Source organism: Grammomys surdaster, unplaced genomic scaffold (genome assembly GCF_004785775.1).
Source record: "Grammomys surdaster isolate TR1022 unplaced genomic scaffold, NIH_TR_1.0 217, whole genome shotgun sequence".
Lineage (NCBI taxonomy): Eukaryota > Metazoa > Chordata > Mammalia > Rodentia > Muridae > Grammomys > Grammomys surdaster.
In genome coordinates this window covers 1,700,539-1,715,558 of record NW_021604662.1, presented here as the reverse complement: position 1 = coordinate 1,715,558, position 15,020 = coordinate 1,700,539, and the positions used below count along the sequence as shown (strand labels likewise).

Genomic DNA, 15,020 nt, shown 5'->3' with positions numbered 1-15,020 from the left:
ACAGTCAAATTACCCAATTTTATACCTAAAAGGTGACTGATGTGCCAGAGAGTTTAAAGAAGTAACTTGGTCGTGATTATACAAATTTGAATCCATATCTTTCTAATTTAAAAAAGGGGTAAAACCCGTTGGTCTTTCACCTGTACAACATTTACAGTCTACCCTTCCTCCCATTTTTCTTCTTCCCTCAAAATAGACCTCTTGATATATATATATATATATATATCCTTTGCCCTGTCTGCCACATTTTATCAGTCCTTTACAAAGTCTGTTACATTTTATAGAGAATTAATCAACAGTTATTGAGGTGATAGAGCTAGTAAAAGTATTGAAACCTATTTCAGGTTTGTGTTTTGTTTTGTTTTTCGAGACAGGGTTTCTCTGTATAGCCTTGGCTGTCCTGGAACTCACTCTGTAGACCAGGCTGGCCTCGAACTCAGAAACCCACCTGCCTCTGCCTCCCAAGTGCTGGGATTAAAGGCGTGTACCACCACTGTTCGGCCAAGTTTTTGTTTTAATATTTCATGAAATGGCTTATTTTTAAAGAACTCTTATGCTTTTTACCCATTTTTCACAACTCCCACTAAAATGCCTCTAAACCCAATACCTAATATGTCTTATATATTTTTAACTTAAAGCATAGAGTTTTTAAATACACAGTTGTTTTTTATTACATAATATAGTAAAAGTTATTTTTATAGATTTTAAAAATTCAACAGCAATAAAAATTCATATTTTATGTGCATAAGAAAATTTGAATTTAAAATGAGATCTAAAGATAATTTGTTTTAATATTATCTTTAAAAATACTTATATTGTATCCTGTGTGCAATCTTTTATAGTTCGAGACCGTGTTCGGACAAAAATGGAACGTGATATCTTGGTAGAAGTCAATCATCCTTTCATTGTCAAATTGCATTACGGTAAGTTCTGAACCATGTCTCATCCCTTTCCCCTGATTCTCTCACCCTCTGAGTATATTCAGATATACTGAAATATAGATATATAACACTGCAGCAGCATTTTGTATTTCGTTTGTGTTGGCCCAAAGTGAAGACAAGAAAGAGACCCAGTATCAGCATCCTAAAACTTCTACCACCTTTTTCAGCCTCTCCAAGGTTGTCAGCCCTACTTCCTCCCATCTTGGGGCCATTATTTGGGTTCTTTTTGCTTATTTCTGCTGGTCCCTGGGCCTCAAATAGGCTGACTAACTCTGTGAAACAACAGATAAATAATTTGGTAGCAAAACCTACTCAGATACATTATCATAAGTTAGCTATGGAGGACCACGAGACTCAAGATGAGGTTGTTACTTTATACAAGGTGTTCGCAAAACCCATCTCCACCCAACATAAAAGAGGGGACTTCTGCCCCTAGACCAAGCAGAGAGGTGCCACCCAGAGCCCCCTCTGACTGGCGATGTGAATTCTTGCTTAGGCTGCGAGGCTAAGCACTGCAAGGGAATATCAATAAAAGATAAAAATATCTATCTGGGTTCCCTGAGGGACAAGCCTGACTGCATAGGGGTTGATGTCAAAAGTATCCCCTCTCCAGGAAAAAGACATCAGGACGGGTATGGCCCTCATGCCTCACTGGACAACGACAGGGGGACTGGAGCCATTACAAGGTCCCCTTCAATTACTAGAGGTCAGGCCTCTATCCCCGCCTTCGCAAGATTAGAATTGCCACAGCCCTTCTATACTTAGAGAAGGGAGGAGATGTCAGGGGCAGCCCTGCTTACACACTGAAGGCCTAAATTCAGCCATAGGCCTAAAATCAGCAATAGGCCTGTCATACATGTATACTAACATGTCTTGGGTCTCTGTGGAAAAACATTGAAACACATGGCTATAAGCTAATGATAACAGGCAACTTTTGTGACAATTTACCAGCCTGAGTAGTTATAGACCTTGTAAATAGGTAGCCTTGGCAGACAATAACAACTTAGATAAGGACAAGTGAGTCATAGGCAGAGTCACAGTGACCTGTCGCCTGAACCTTAACCCAGCCGATAACCGGTTCTGAAAGATAGCTGTATTGCCCCACCCCGAACACCCACACTCCAGTGTCATCCCCTTCCTCACATCCTGCCTTTCTATGTTTATAACCCCTGTGTGAATGAATTATGATTTAAGAAAAAATAAATAATTTATAAAAAAAAAAACTTCTACCACCTAACTTTCTTCTCTGAAAGCCAACTGCTAATTCTTAGTGTGTAAAAGCATAGAATCCATATACTATATGATTGAATATAAACCAACCCATGGTGTGGCATAGTTTTGTATTTTAGTTCATGGTTAAAGAAATCTTTCTGAATAAATAAAACAATTAATAAAAAAAGAAACAAAAGAAATCTTTCTGGTGTGAGTTTTTCTTACTGATAATGTCTTTAAAATGGTAGCATTCTTGAGAGACTCTTGCCTATAGAAAACTTTGGTCCATATTAAGACACTGTATTTGACATTTTCTCATTGAAACTAAGAGAATCAATGTTTTCTTCTGTGTAGAACTAAGCATGTAGAAATAAGCTTAGATTTCTGGTATCACTTACTTGCTAAAAATATTTATTTGTGAATGAATTGACTTAATATAAGCCGCAAAAATAAACTACAGTGGTTTAAACAGAAATTTTGTTTCTTCATTCAGCTTTTCAAACTGAAGGGAAGTTGTATCTTATTTTGGATTTTCTCAGGGGAGGAGATTTGTTTACACGCTTATCCAAAGAGGTATATAATTAATGTCTATTTTTTAATTTATTTCTACTTGTTCTATTTCAATTAAAACTTTATTTCAATATTGCATGTTATTATAATTTCTTTTGTAGCACAAAATTCTTTCAAGAAACTGAGTCAGAAAGAATTATTTCCCTATCTTTTGAATTTATACTGAAAGCAGTGCTTTACATGAAAAACTTACCTTAACTCTGCTGCTTTCCTGTTTTTCAGAATTGATAATACAGCAATAACTGTCCTTAATCATTGGTACTGCCAATTCAGCATTTATTCTCAAGTTCATTTTTAATTCTAAAATGTTTATATGCTAAAAGTATTTCTGCTACAGGGCATAGTTAACATTTAGCGTATGACTATACTTGACATTAAATCATCTTGCAGATTTCATGAGTAAATTGTAACTAAATCTATATCTGATTAACATATTTACAAATTGTTTGAATAGTTAAAGTCTCATGTAGAACCTTACATAAAAAAACATAGACATAAAAAGAAAATAAAGTTAGAAATATTATTTTGTTTTAGGTGATGTTCACAGAAGAAGATGTCAAATTCTACTTGGCTGAACTTGCACTTGCTTTAGACCATCTGCATAGCCTGGGAATAATCTATAGAGACTTAAAACCAGAAAAGTAAGGAGCCATGCTATTAATTTGAATTCAATGTGATACAATTGTAAAGGAGGTCATAAAATGTCATGACTTCATAGATCTCCATACCTGTGCTATGCATTATAATACTGTGCTGCGCATGTCTGCTAACACTGTATGATCTTACATTTTTAAACTATTTACTAAACAATACTATTAACCTATTTTCATTTACTTTGTTTGTTTGATTTGAGACAGGGCCCATCTATGTACCCATGGCTGTCCTGGAACTCACTATGTAGACCAGGCTGGCCTCAAACTCAGAGCTCTGCCTTTCTCTGCTTCCTGGGTGCTGGGATTAAAGGAGTGCGCTCTCGCTGCCCAGATTTCCTGATTTTCATTTATTTTCTTTGGTTTTTAATGAGGTTAAAGCCTGTTGGTTGGCAGTTTGTATTTATGGGTTTTCTATTCATGGCTTCACTTTTTTTTGAATGTCATTTTCCCCATTGACTTAAAAGAGAATTTTACAAATTAAAAAGTTTTTTAAATTACCTTCAATTCTTTATTTTGTGTGGGCATGCACATACACAGTGGTGTACATATGGAAATCAGAGAACAACCACCAACAGTTTTCCCCTTCTACCATGCGTGTCCTGGGGATTTAAATCAGATTGGTTGCAAGTAACTTTACCCACTGAGTCATGTTGCCAGCCTCAAACTAAGAATTCTAGTCATTTATCCAGTAACAGTTGAACATTCACATAGTCATATCTCTTGGAAAAACTGAGGCAGGAGGTTTACTTGAGCACAGATCTGATGCCAGTCTAGAAATGTATTAAGATCCTTATCACAAAAAGGAAAAAAAGAGCTTTAATCATTTCATATATATTACAAATCTTTTCATTATAAATGTATTTACATTGTTTTAGTCTATACACATTTTCCTCATTGGACCAACTACTCTTTTGTAGTTTCTCTCAAGACTTATTAGTAGAGAGTTTTTCCCAATCTCATGATGATATTTTGCTTCTCATTGTACTGTTTCTTTCTTTTACTTAGCCTGTGAAGAATGGTATAGAGCTAACCCTTTCTCAAAAATGTTGTTTATTGAAAATTTCTTGTTAGCCAGGCCTGGTGATGTATAACTTTATTCCCAGCACTCGGGAGACAGAACTAGGTGAATCTCTGAGGACAGCCTGGTATACATAGAAAGCTCTAGGACAACCAGGACTAAATAGAGAGACCTCTGTCTCAAATAAAAACAAAAAGAAAAAGAAATTCTATTCTTTTTTTTTGGGGGGGGGTTCAAGACAGGGTTTCTCTGTGTAGTCCTGGCTGTCCTGGAACTCACTCTGTAGACCAGGCTGGCCTCGAACTCAGAAATCCGCCTGCCTCTGCTTCCCAAGTGCTGGGATTAAAGGCGTGCGCCACCACCACCCGGCAAGAAATTCTATTCTTACGTTTTCAATTTTTTTAAATGTGAATTTAGCAAACTTTCCACAGCCCTTATAGTGGCGTTCATCAAGAAGCTGATATTTCATATAATATACATACAGGAGTTGTTTTGTTTTTCTTTTTCCAATATATAAAGAATAATTTTAAAGAGCTTTATTGACATGAGAGCCACATGTCATTTAATTCATCCATTATAACTGTATAAGTTAGCCGAGCACATTAGTACATACCTGTAGACCCAGTACTCAAAAGATAAGGTGAGAAGAGCACTTGAGTCCAGGTGTTCATGACCTGCCTGTATGTCATAGCCAAGACTCATCTCAAAATATAAAGTATCTTTGGCTGGTGAGTTGGCTCAGCAGTTCAAAGTACTTGTAGCTCTTATAGAGGACCTGGATTTGATTCCCAGCACCCACATGGAGGCTCACAACCATCTGTAACTCCAGTCCCAGGTGATCCAGTGGACTCCTCTGGTCTCCATGTGCACCAAGCATGTACATGGTGTACATACATAGATGCAAGCAAAATACCCATATACATAAAATAATAAAATAAATCTGTAATCCCAGCACTTGGAAGATTGAAGCAGGAGGAAGGCCTTGAGTGTAACTGAGATATTGATATTATCTCAAAAAAAGAGTTTAGATTTAATATGTGCCTCATATCTAGTATGTATGGACAAGAAAATGTAGGTAGAAAAGCATTAAAGCACCTTGAAAAAGTATAGCTTGTTTAATTGCTTTCTTAATCATTACTCATGGCCAAAAGCAACCATGCAGAGTGAATATGGTCAGCTACTGGTTGAGTAATTTCCATTTCAGCTTCTGTATGTATGTCTCTGTGTAGGATGTTTTAAAGACAGTTTCTGACTTTGTTTTCTTGCAGCATACTTCTTGATGAAGAAGGTCACATCAAGTTAACTGGTAAAATCCTCATTTTATTAAAATATCCTCTCCTGTATTTTCTTTAAGGTTGATTATGATAAAAGTTTTAAGTAGCAACTATTAAATTTTTAAGTCAATATTTCTAAATATAAATAAGTATTGGAATTCAGAGTTTAAATTTTATGTAAAATAATTTGAATATTTATTAATTCAAAATTGATTTTGGCAGATTTTGGCTTAAGTAAGGAATCTATTGACCACGAGAAGAAGGCTTATTCTTTTTGTGGCACTGTGGAATACATGGCTCCAGAAGTGGTTAATCGTAGAGGCCATACTCAGAGTGCTGACTGGTGGTCTTTTGGTGTGTTGATGGTAAGACTTGAATTTCTGATTTTTAAGGGGTGAAAGTTGTTGTTTCACTTTTAAAATGAGTTTTACCAGGGCATATTATAAGTGAAAAAATGAGTACTTTGGTTTTCAGTATTTTCTATTATAAATACTAAGTAACCAAATTAAATGATTGCCTGAAGGGTAGGACTAGTGAACCTATTGGCTGCTTCTATCTCATCCTAACTTGAAAAGTCCAAAATAGATTTCTTTTGATTTTTTTTGACATATGTATCCAACTTGTAGTCCATGGGCTGCGTGTACCCCAGAATATGTATGAATACAGCCCAATACAAAATCATAAACTTACCTAAAACATTAGGAGAATGGGGTTTGGGGATATTACTTATTGACTTGATTTTGTGGATCTCAAAGCTTGATCTTTATAAATAACAACATTGTGTTACAGTATCATTAGGTTAGACGAACCTGAAGGCATTAATAAAGTTTATTCTCTGTAAAAGCATCTTAGAGAAGTCTGTTAGCAATAACCTTTCTAAAAGCTTACTAGGAAATTGGCAATCTGTTAGACTAGTCACATAGTTTACATTTTTCAAATGTTATTTGAAATATGGTTGATTTCTACAGAATTGTATAGTTATTTATGTTTTGTGAATTATTAAACACTTCGATAGAAATTTAATGTTTATTTTCAAAACAAATAATGTTTATTTTACAAATGATATTTAATGTATTGTGTGATACAGTTTGCATATTCAGTAACACCATAATAGAATGATTTTTGCAGTTTTTAACAAAAAGAGGAGAAAATGTCTTTCTTTATATAGCAATTTTAACCTCTGGTCTTGAAACGTTATGCTTCTTGGCTAATACCTGCTTTACCTTTCTGTAGTTTGAAATGCTCACTGGGACACTACCTTTCCAAGGAAAAGATCGTAAAGAAACAATGACTATGATTCTTAAGTAAGTACTCCCAAGTGAATGTGTTTTAGTGAGATGTTAAACTAAATGCTTCAAAGTAAAGATACCTACATATATGTATGCCTTTGTCTGTTTACCCTACTCCTAGGCATGTACTTAATGTTTATGCAATAATGTACTCAAAAAATAAATGTAAAGATGTTCAGAACAATATTATTGGGAGTAGTGGACATTGTAGTAGTAATAATAGGGCAGATTATGATAATATTCATACAGTTGAGTTTTTATTACATTCCTCTGTGATGTATTTCTTTATCCACTATTATACAAATATAAAATGATGGGTTTTTGTTTGTATTTTGAGACAAGGTCTTACTGTGCAGCCAGAAGCAGGTTCAGGCCTTTATATGAACATAGTATGCCATATAGCAAAGAAAATGGACATGCCAAAATTGCATGCAAGAATTTGGATCTCTTACAAGAAAGTTGAATAAATAAAGCTTAGAACCAAAAGAATCACTTCTATGATAATATTTATAAAGCTTACAAAGTAGGAAAAGTAAAGCATATTTTAAGATCTATAATCAGATGGTAAAAGTACAGACAAAATAAGAAAAAGGTGATTATGCTAGATGATAGTTTCTTGCAGTGCTATCATTCTTGGCCTGACAGCTATTTATTGAGCTGTGTACTTTGGGTGAGCACTTGTTTGTTTTCACAGGTTTTTGGCATGGTATTCTCCACAATAAAAAGGTTAAAAAGTACATATTACATATTACATAAATGAATGTTCACTGAACTCACACTATCAAAATTTCGTTGCCTATCCTGTAGTTTCCATTAACACTCTCTATTGTTTACAAAAAAGAGCCAAGCCCTTTCTTTGACCTGGCCTCCCTTTCCACTTACTGCTTCATCTTCTTTCATCCTTTCAACAAAGCCTCTTGTAGTGTAATCAGGGATTTTTGTTACCATTCTTCAGCTTCTTTTACTCCACAGGCTGTGTGTGTGTGTGTGTGTGTGTGTGTGTGTGTGTGTGTGTGTGTGTATGTGTGTGTGTGTGTGTATATGTGTATATGTATGTATGTGTGTGTGTGTATATGTGTATATGTATGTATGTGTGTGTGTATATATATAATATACAGATACATATATGCATATATATACATATATATACACACACACACAAGCTGTCTTCTTAGTTATTTACTACTTTCATCTATTTGTCTTACCTCTCTATTGTTCTTTTGGTCTGTTTTTGGTTTGTTTTTGGATTTTTGGTGGTGGGGGTGGGAGTGTGTGTCTATATGTGTGATTTTAAGATAGTGTCTCATTATGTAGCTCAGACTGGATCAATTTTTATTCTCTTTCTCAGCCTCCTGAGTGTTGGGAATATAAGCATGTGCCACCAGACCCAGCTATTTTTATGCATGTTTTTAGGGAATGATAGGATTCAAGTAGTAGCAAGTTTTCATGTACAAAAGTGGGTTGGCATCGTATATCAGAGTGTAATTACTTTGGTAGGACTGCCAATCTGTTGGCACTTCAGGTGTGTTTATATGAATGAGGCTGTTCCTGATTTTCTAATTTTCAGAGATAACACTTAGTGATCAGTTGGCATGGAAGTTTTCCAGGCAAATTGTCATTGATAATTGAGTTGATTTAAAACCAGTTCTGTGATTCCTTAATTACCTTGGTTATATAACAATTAGTCTACTTTGAGAACTGTGCCAATAGCTTAGTAATTTATTCCTCTTTCCTGGTTTTTGCTTAAATTCTTGTTTTTGTGATGGTGTTTGATTTGGTTTTGTAGTTTTGTGACAGACAGTCTCACTGTGTAGTCCAGACTGATCTGAAACTTAATGTTAGTATCCTAGACTAGCCTCAAACTTTCAATCCTCCTGCCTCAGCCTGTGAAAGTACTAGGTATGTGCCATCATACCTAAGTGTTCAAACTTCTTGGTACTATTTGATGGCTTAGAATGTATACTCCCTATTTCATTAAGTCAGAGGCCTTACAATACCTGATTCTCACTTTGATTGCAGCTGAGCCCACCATGGTAGTTTCCAGTCAAATATTGTTTAAATATTGTCTGATGATTTAATATGTTAATAATCATTAATTTAAAAATCTTTTAAAGATTCTAACAGGTGATTCTTCTATTACTGTTTTTCCTCAACTTATTAGCTGGTATTTCATGAAACAATGAACATTCCTTCATCAAATAAGCAGCATAATTCAACCAGTTGTGGGTGGGTGGGTGGGTGGGGGGTTGGTTGGTTGGTTGGTTGGTTGGTTGGTTCTTGATGCTGGAATTGAACCTGGCCCTTGTACATGCCAACACATGCCTTACCTCTGAACTCTCCTTCCAATGTATATTATTTTTAATGTCCAAAATGCTCTTTTTCTAACCACCCCTTAAGTTATCTTCTTTCACCAGGGTTCTATCTCTGGTGTGTTTTTTTCCCTCCCTTCACTCTGTATTCAGTTCCTTGACTACAGCCTTTCCTTCAGCTACTCTCAGACTTTGAAGGTTTTTACCTTCAAAGTATTCTTATATCAGTATACCAAGCACAAGACCTGTACTCAAACTGGCTTCCCCAGATGATTTTATAGTTATGTATGATTTCATGTCTTTAAACTGTTTGCTGTTCTTTTCCTATCCTTATATGCCCAATAAACATTTCCGTGTATCTAATTTTCTAAGCCAGAAACATGTCTTCTTCTTTCATATCCAGATATTCTGGTTTGATCTTAGAATTATTTCATTGTTCTAGCCCTTCCCCTGCAATGCATTGCTCACATATTCAAGCCAAGGGAAAATATCTCATCTCATACTCTGTTGATCCACACTCCTAAGTATAGTGCCTCTTTCCATCCCGTATTGTTCTCTGCTACCCTTGAATTATCATCTTGAACTAAGTCTGCTGATGTTAGACCACTTTTTCAAGACTTCTGCCATACCCTAGTTACTGTATACAACAGTGATTTTCCGGTTTTTCTCAAAAGAGCCCTGATCCTTTAACAAATAGTAACCCTCTCAAAAGAGGGTGCTAGAGATAGCTATTTAGAAAATGATTTATTTATTTATTCTAGATTTCTTAGCCTTTTTAATTTTTTTTTTTGGTTTTTCAAGATAGGGTTTCTCTGTGTAGCCCTGGCTGTCCTGGAACTCACTCTGTAGATCAGGCTGGCCTCGAACTCAGAAATCTGCCTACCTCTGCCTCCCAAGTGCTGGGATTAAAGGTGTGCGCCACCACCGCCTGGCCCTTTTTAAATTTTTTTATATCCCAATCCCTGCCCCCCAACTCCCCCTTACAGAGTTCCTCCCCCATCTCCCCTCCCTTTCTCTGAGAGGGTGTGGCCCCCTGGGTATCTATCCAACCTGGTGCATCAAGTCCCTGCAGGCAGGGTAAGACGTATCCTCTCCCATTTAGGCCAGACAAGGCAGCCCAGCTTAAAGAACATATCCCAAGTACAGGCAACAGCTTTAGGGACAGTACCCGCTCTAGTTGTTGGGAGACAGAGCTGCACATCTGCTACATATGTGCCGGGAGGTTCAGCCCAGCCTGTGTATGCTCTGTGGTTGATAGCTCAGACTCTGGGAGTTCCCAGTGGTCCAGGCTAGTTGACTCTGTTGGTCTTCCTATTGGGCTCGTATCCCCTTCAGGGCCTTCAATCCTGCCCCCCAACTCTTCCATAAGAGTCCTCGACTGCTGTCCAGTGTTTGGCTGTAGGTGTCAGCATCTGTTTCAGTCAGCTGCTGGGTGGAGCCTCTCAGAGGAGAGTTATGCTAGGCTCCTGTCTGTAAGCATAACAGTATCATTAATAATTTTAGGGATTGGTGCTTGACTGTGGGATGGGTCTCAGGTTGGGCTGTTATTAGTTGGCCATTCCTTCAGTCTCTGCTCTGTCTTTTTCCCTGCATTTCTTTTAGGACAAATTTTGCGTTGAAGGTTTAGTGAGTGGGTTGCTATCCTTATCCCTCCACTGGAGGTCACCTGCACTCCTGGAAGCCTCCCCCATCCCAGGTCTCTGAGACTCCCTATAGATTTATCCATACCCCCCAACTCTGGACAGCTACAGATTTCCATTCATTCTCCTGGCCCTCTGACCATCTCTCTCAGCACGTCTGATCCTGACCCCACTTCAGTCCCCTCCCCATGTCCTCTCCCACCCAGTTTCCTCCCTCACTTCACTCTGCTTCTTATGACTGTTTTATTCCCTGTTCTATAATAAATCACAATCCATGAGCTCACTGGGTTATAGAATGTTCTTTAATGTTGTCACCAAGTATCATATTATTTAGTAACATTTTGGACAGCACTAGCCTAGTAAGTAACTTTAAACTAAATTCAACCTTTAATTTGAAGTGGAACTAGAGAGATGGCTTAGCTAACTGATAGCACTTGTACTTGCAGAGGACCCATATCTGATTCCTGTCATCCACATGACAGCGCACAAACACTTGTAACTCTAGTTCCAGGGGATCTGATGTCCTATTCTGCTTCCTTGGTCACTACCTGACATGCATTCAGGCAAAACAGTCACACACATAACATTTTTTTAATTTTTTTTAAATTACTTGTAAGTTCTTCACCATGTCCCATGTTACTTTGCTTATGAAGAAGTGCTAACAGGCAGAATATTAATCACTATAACTGAGTCTCAGATGACCTTATCCTCATAGTATTGATTTTGTATTAAATATGTTTACTCAAAAACCTGTACATGAATGGTTGTAGCAGCTTTATTCATAGTCATCCAAACTGAACACAATTCAGGTATCCTTCAGAAGGTAAATAGATAAATAAACTAGTATATCCGTACTATTTATCCATGTGTATGAGAGCATTGCATAAAATTAAAACTAAGTAAACATAGAAGTGCAGCTGGGCAGTGGTGGCACACGCCTTTAGTCCCAGCACTTGGGAGGCAGAGGCAGGCTCTCTGAGTTTGAGGCCAGCCTGGTCTACAGAGTGAGTTCCAGGACAGCCCGGGCTATACAGAGAAACCCTGTCTCGGGGGAAAAAAACATAGAAGTGCAAATAAAGCTGGAGCCATTTGAATGAGATCAGTAGATTATCTCGGAGTCAATACCCCAGTTAGGATACTGCATTACAGTTCTATAAGAAAGTGCCATTGTAGGAATTGCAGGATGATAAGCAGGTCATTAAGATTTCTGATAACATAGGATGAATCTATACATTTTTCAAAATAAAATGTTTAAAGTTTAAAGTTGAAAAATGCCTCCAAAAGTTAAATGTTGTTACATGGATTTATATTTAGAGCCAAACTCGGGATGCCACAGTTTCTGAGTCCTGAAGCCCAGAGTCTTTTACGAATGCTTTTCAAACGGAATCCTGCAAACAGATTAGGTAAAGACATTGAATTCATTAGTTTCCTTAATGAGTTTGGGTTGTTTTTTTTTTTTTCAGTAGAAGGTGGATATTTATTGTTCTAAGTGGGGCTACTATGTATTCATACAGTCAGTCTAAAGCAAAGGCTATGAACAGTATGTGCACATTTATCCTCAGAAATCAAACTATTACCAATCAATTTCTGATAGGTGCTGGACCAGATGGAGTTGAAGAAATTAAAAGACATTCATTTTTCTCAACAATAGACTGGAATGTAAGTATAATCTGAAGACATACTTAAGGGATTGAGGGAGCGTTTCCAAGACTCTGGGTTCTCAGTACAACTTTAAATAAAAAGAAAAGTTTGAACTCCTTTATTTTGTAAAGTTAACCCAACCCATGTGCAAGTCTTTCTTGTTTCCACCAGAAACTATATAGAAGAGAGATTCACCCACCTTTTAAGCCTGCAACTGGCAGACCTGAAGATACATTTTATTTTGATCCTGAGTTTACTGCAAAAACTCCCAAAGGTAAAGAGAAAACATGAAAACCAAATATAAGACAAAGGCTCTCTCTCTGCCTCATTGGTTCTCTGTTTCTGGTTTTAATCAAAAAGTCTTTTCCTTGAATCTCCTAAATTTTCTGTATATCAACCTTAAATCCCCACTCCTAGTAAAAATGAGGAGCCGTAGCACTGATAGATCCTAATGTAGGGCTGTGATATCCAGTATGATAATCACATATGGCTGATTTAATTTAATTAAAATTTAGGCACATTCCAAATATTCAGTAACTATATGTGGTTACTTACCATATTGGACAGCACAGATCAAGAAAATTTTCCTTATTCTTAGAAGGTGAATGGTATGATACTAATTTCAAATACCATTAACCCAATAATTCATTGGTTTACTATGCTCTTCAAACATTAACCATTTTCTAGGCTGTGAGACTAACTTAGTAGGCTGATGATTACAATAGGTAATTAGGACAGACATAATACACTGCTCACCAAGTTATCTTGGATAGCAAGAGGTACATAGGTATGGGTATATACATGTATATAAGTAACTGAGAACTCCAGAATAAGTAAGAAAGCTCAAAATGTCAACAGTTTTCCCCTTAAATACCACCCGAAGACTCTTCTTAATAATTCCATATTCTTTTTAGATTCACCTGGCATTCCACCTAGTGCTAATGCACATCAGCTTTTTCGGGGGTTTAGTTTTGTTGCTATTACCTCAGATGACGAAAGCCAAGCTATGCAGACAGTTGGTGTGCATTCAATTGTTCAGGTAAGTGACACATCAATAACTTAGAATTTGAAATGTTAGTATATATTTTAGTGTGTGAATAATAAGATTAGATTTTATGTGCTGACTTTTAGTGAGCCCCTTAACATATATTTTTAGATCATTTACATCAGAGAAATTTTTTTCATTTATCATTGCAAAGCTTGCATGAACCAAAATCATATTTGTGACTTGAAAGTAAAATGCTAAGAGAATTGAGATAAGCATCACTATTTTATTGCCCCATCTTCTATACCTCAAAATGTTTCTTAGGCCTAGTATATTTCATTGCTTGCCTCTGTCAGGTCAGCTATGATATATTGAGGTCTGCAAGTTCCATTATACCTTCTTAGGAGACTTTATAAAAAGTAAGAAGACATACGAGGCTTTGTGAACTATTCTCACAATTACTTAACACTGCTGTTGTTGCAAAAAAGCATCCTTGGTGCCATACATGATGTGGAGGCTGCAGCAGTAAAATCAATTTCAGCGTTAGTGGGGTTGCAGAGTAAGATCAAGGCCAGCCTGGGCTGCTTATCAAGACCAAGTTAAAAAAACAAAACTCACAAAAAAAATACAGCCATAGATAATCCATATAAAAATGGACATTATTGGTACCAATAAAACTTTGTTTACAAAAACAAATAGTAAACTCAAGGCAGGAACCTGGAGGCAGAAACCTGGAGACAGGAATGAAGAAGTTGGCTTGCTTGGACTGCTTTCTCATAAAACCTAGGACCACCTACTCAAAAGTGGCATTGCCTACAATGGGATGGGCCCTATCACATTAATCAAGAAAATGTCCCACAAACATACCATAGACCAAGCTGATGGAGGCATTTTTTTCAGTTGAGATTTTTTTTATCAAGTTGACAAAAATAAAATTATCTAGCACAGTTCATTTACCTCTTCATATGATCTGATAATCACATTTGAAGAAAAAGCAGGTAAAGGATATAGAAGTAGCTTTGTAAGTACATGTGTCTGAGAATAGGAGTGTTTGCAACAGAAAACTAAACTTATAAGTATTGCTAAAGGGGAGTATAAACTATGAAATTTTGTTCTTTTTGTCACAGAATTGTGGGAAGATAATTGTAATTCAACCTTGTGTGATCATTGCCCATTGCATACATTTGTTGAGATATACTATACATCATAAACATGTGATTACTGTGTCAAAAAATAAAAATACATTTAAAATTTGTAATTCATCTTTTACATCATAGGTTTAAATTAGCCATTTGAAAAAGTAACATTTTGTTTGTTTATAAAACTTAAATTGCTTTTATGGTATTGCTGATGCTTGATTTTGTTAAATTTCTTGATGAATAAGTTACTTTTTTCTAATTGTTTTTTGTTTTATGTTGCGTGTGTTGTGTGTGTGTCTATGTCTCTCTCTCTCTCTCTCTCTCTCTCTCTCTCTCTCTCTCTCTCTCT

General features: G+C 36.5%; 1 protein-coding gene across 4 annotated transcripts in view; it reads left to right on the top strand.

The window, feature by feature from the left end:
* Rps6ka3 (ribosomal protein S6 kinase A3) overlaps positions 1-15,020 on the top strand; it is a 109,648-nt gene that overhangs the window by 67,139 nt on the left and 27,489 nt on the right. For all 4 annotated transcript variants that reach the window (XM_028772675.1, XM_028772678.1, XM_028772676.1 and 1 more), the window contains 10 exons: positions 843-923; positions 2,647-2,726; positions 3,258-3,364; positions 5,663-5,700; positions 5,891-6,033; positions 6,902-6,972; positions 12,221-12,309; positions 12,501-12,565; positions 12,719-12,821; positions 13,462-13,586. In XM_028772675.1, the coding sequence (XP_028628508.1) occupies positions 843-923; positions 2,647-2,726; positions 3,258-3,364; positions 5,663-5,700; positions 5,891-6,033; positions 6,902-6,972; positions 12,221-12,309; positions 12,501-12,565; positions 12,719-12,821; positions 13,462-13,586 (902 nt within the window). The remainder of the gene's footprint in view (positions 1-842; positions 924-2,646; positions 2,727-3,257; positions 3,365-5,662; positions 5,701-5,890; positions 6,034-6,901; positions 6,973-12,220; positions 12,310-12,500; positions 12,566-12,718; positions 12,822-13,461; positions 13,587-15,020) is intronic.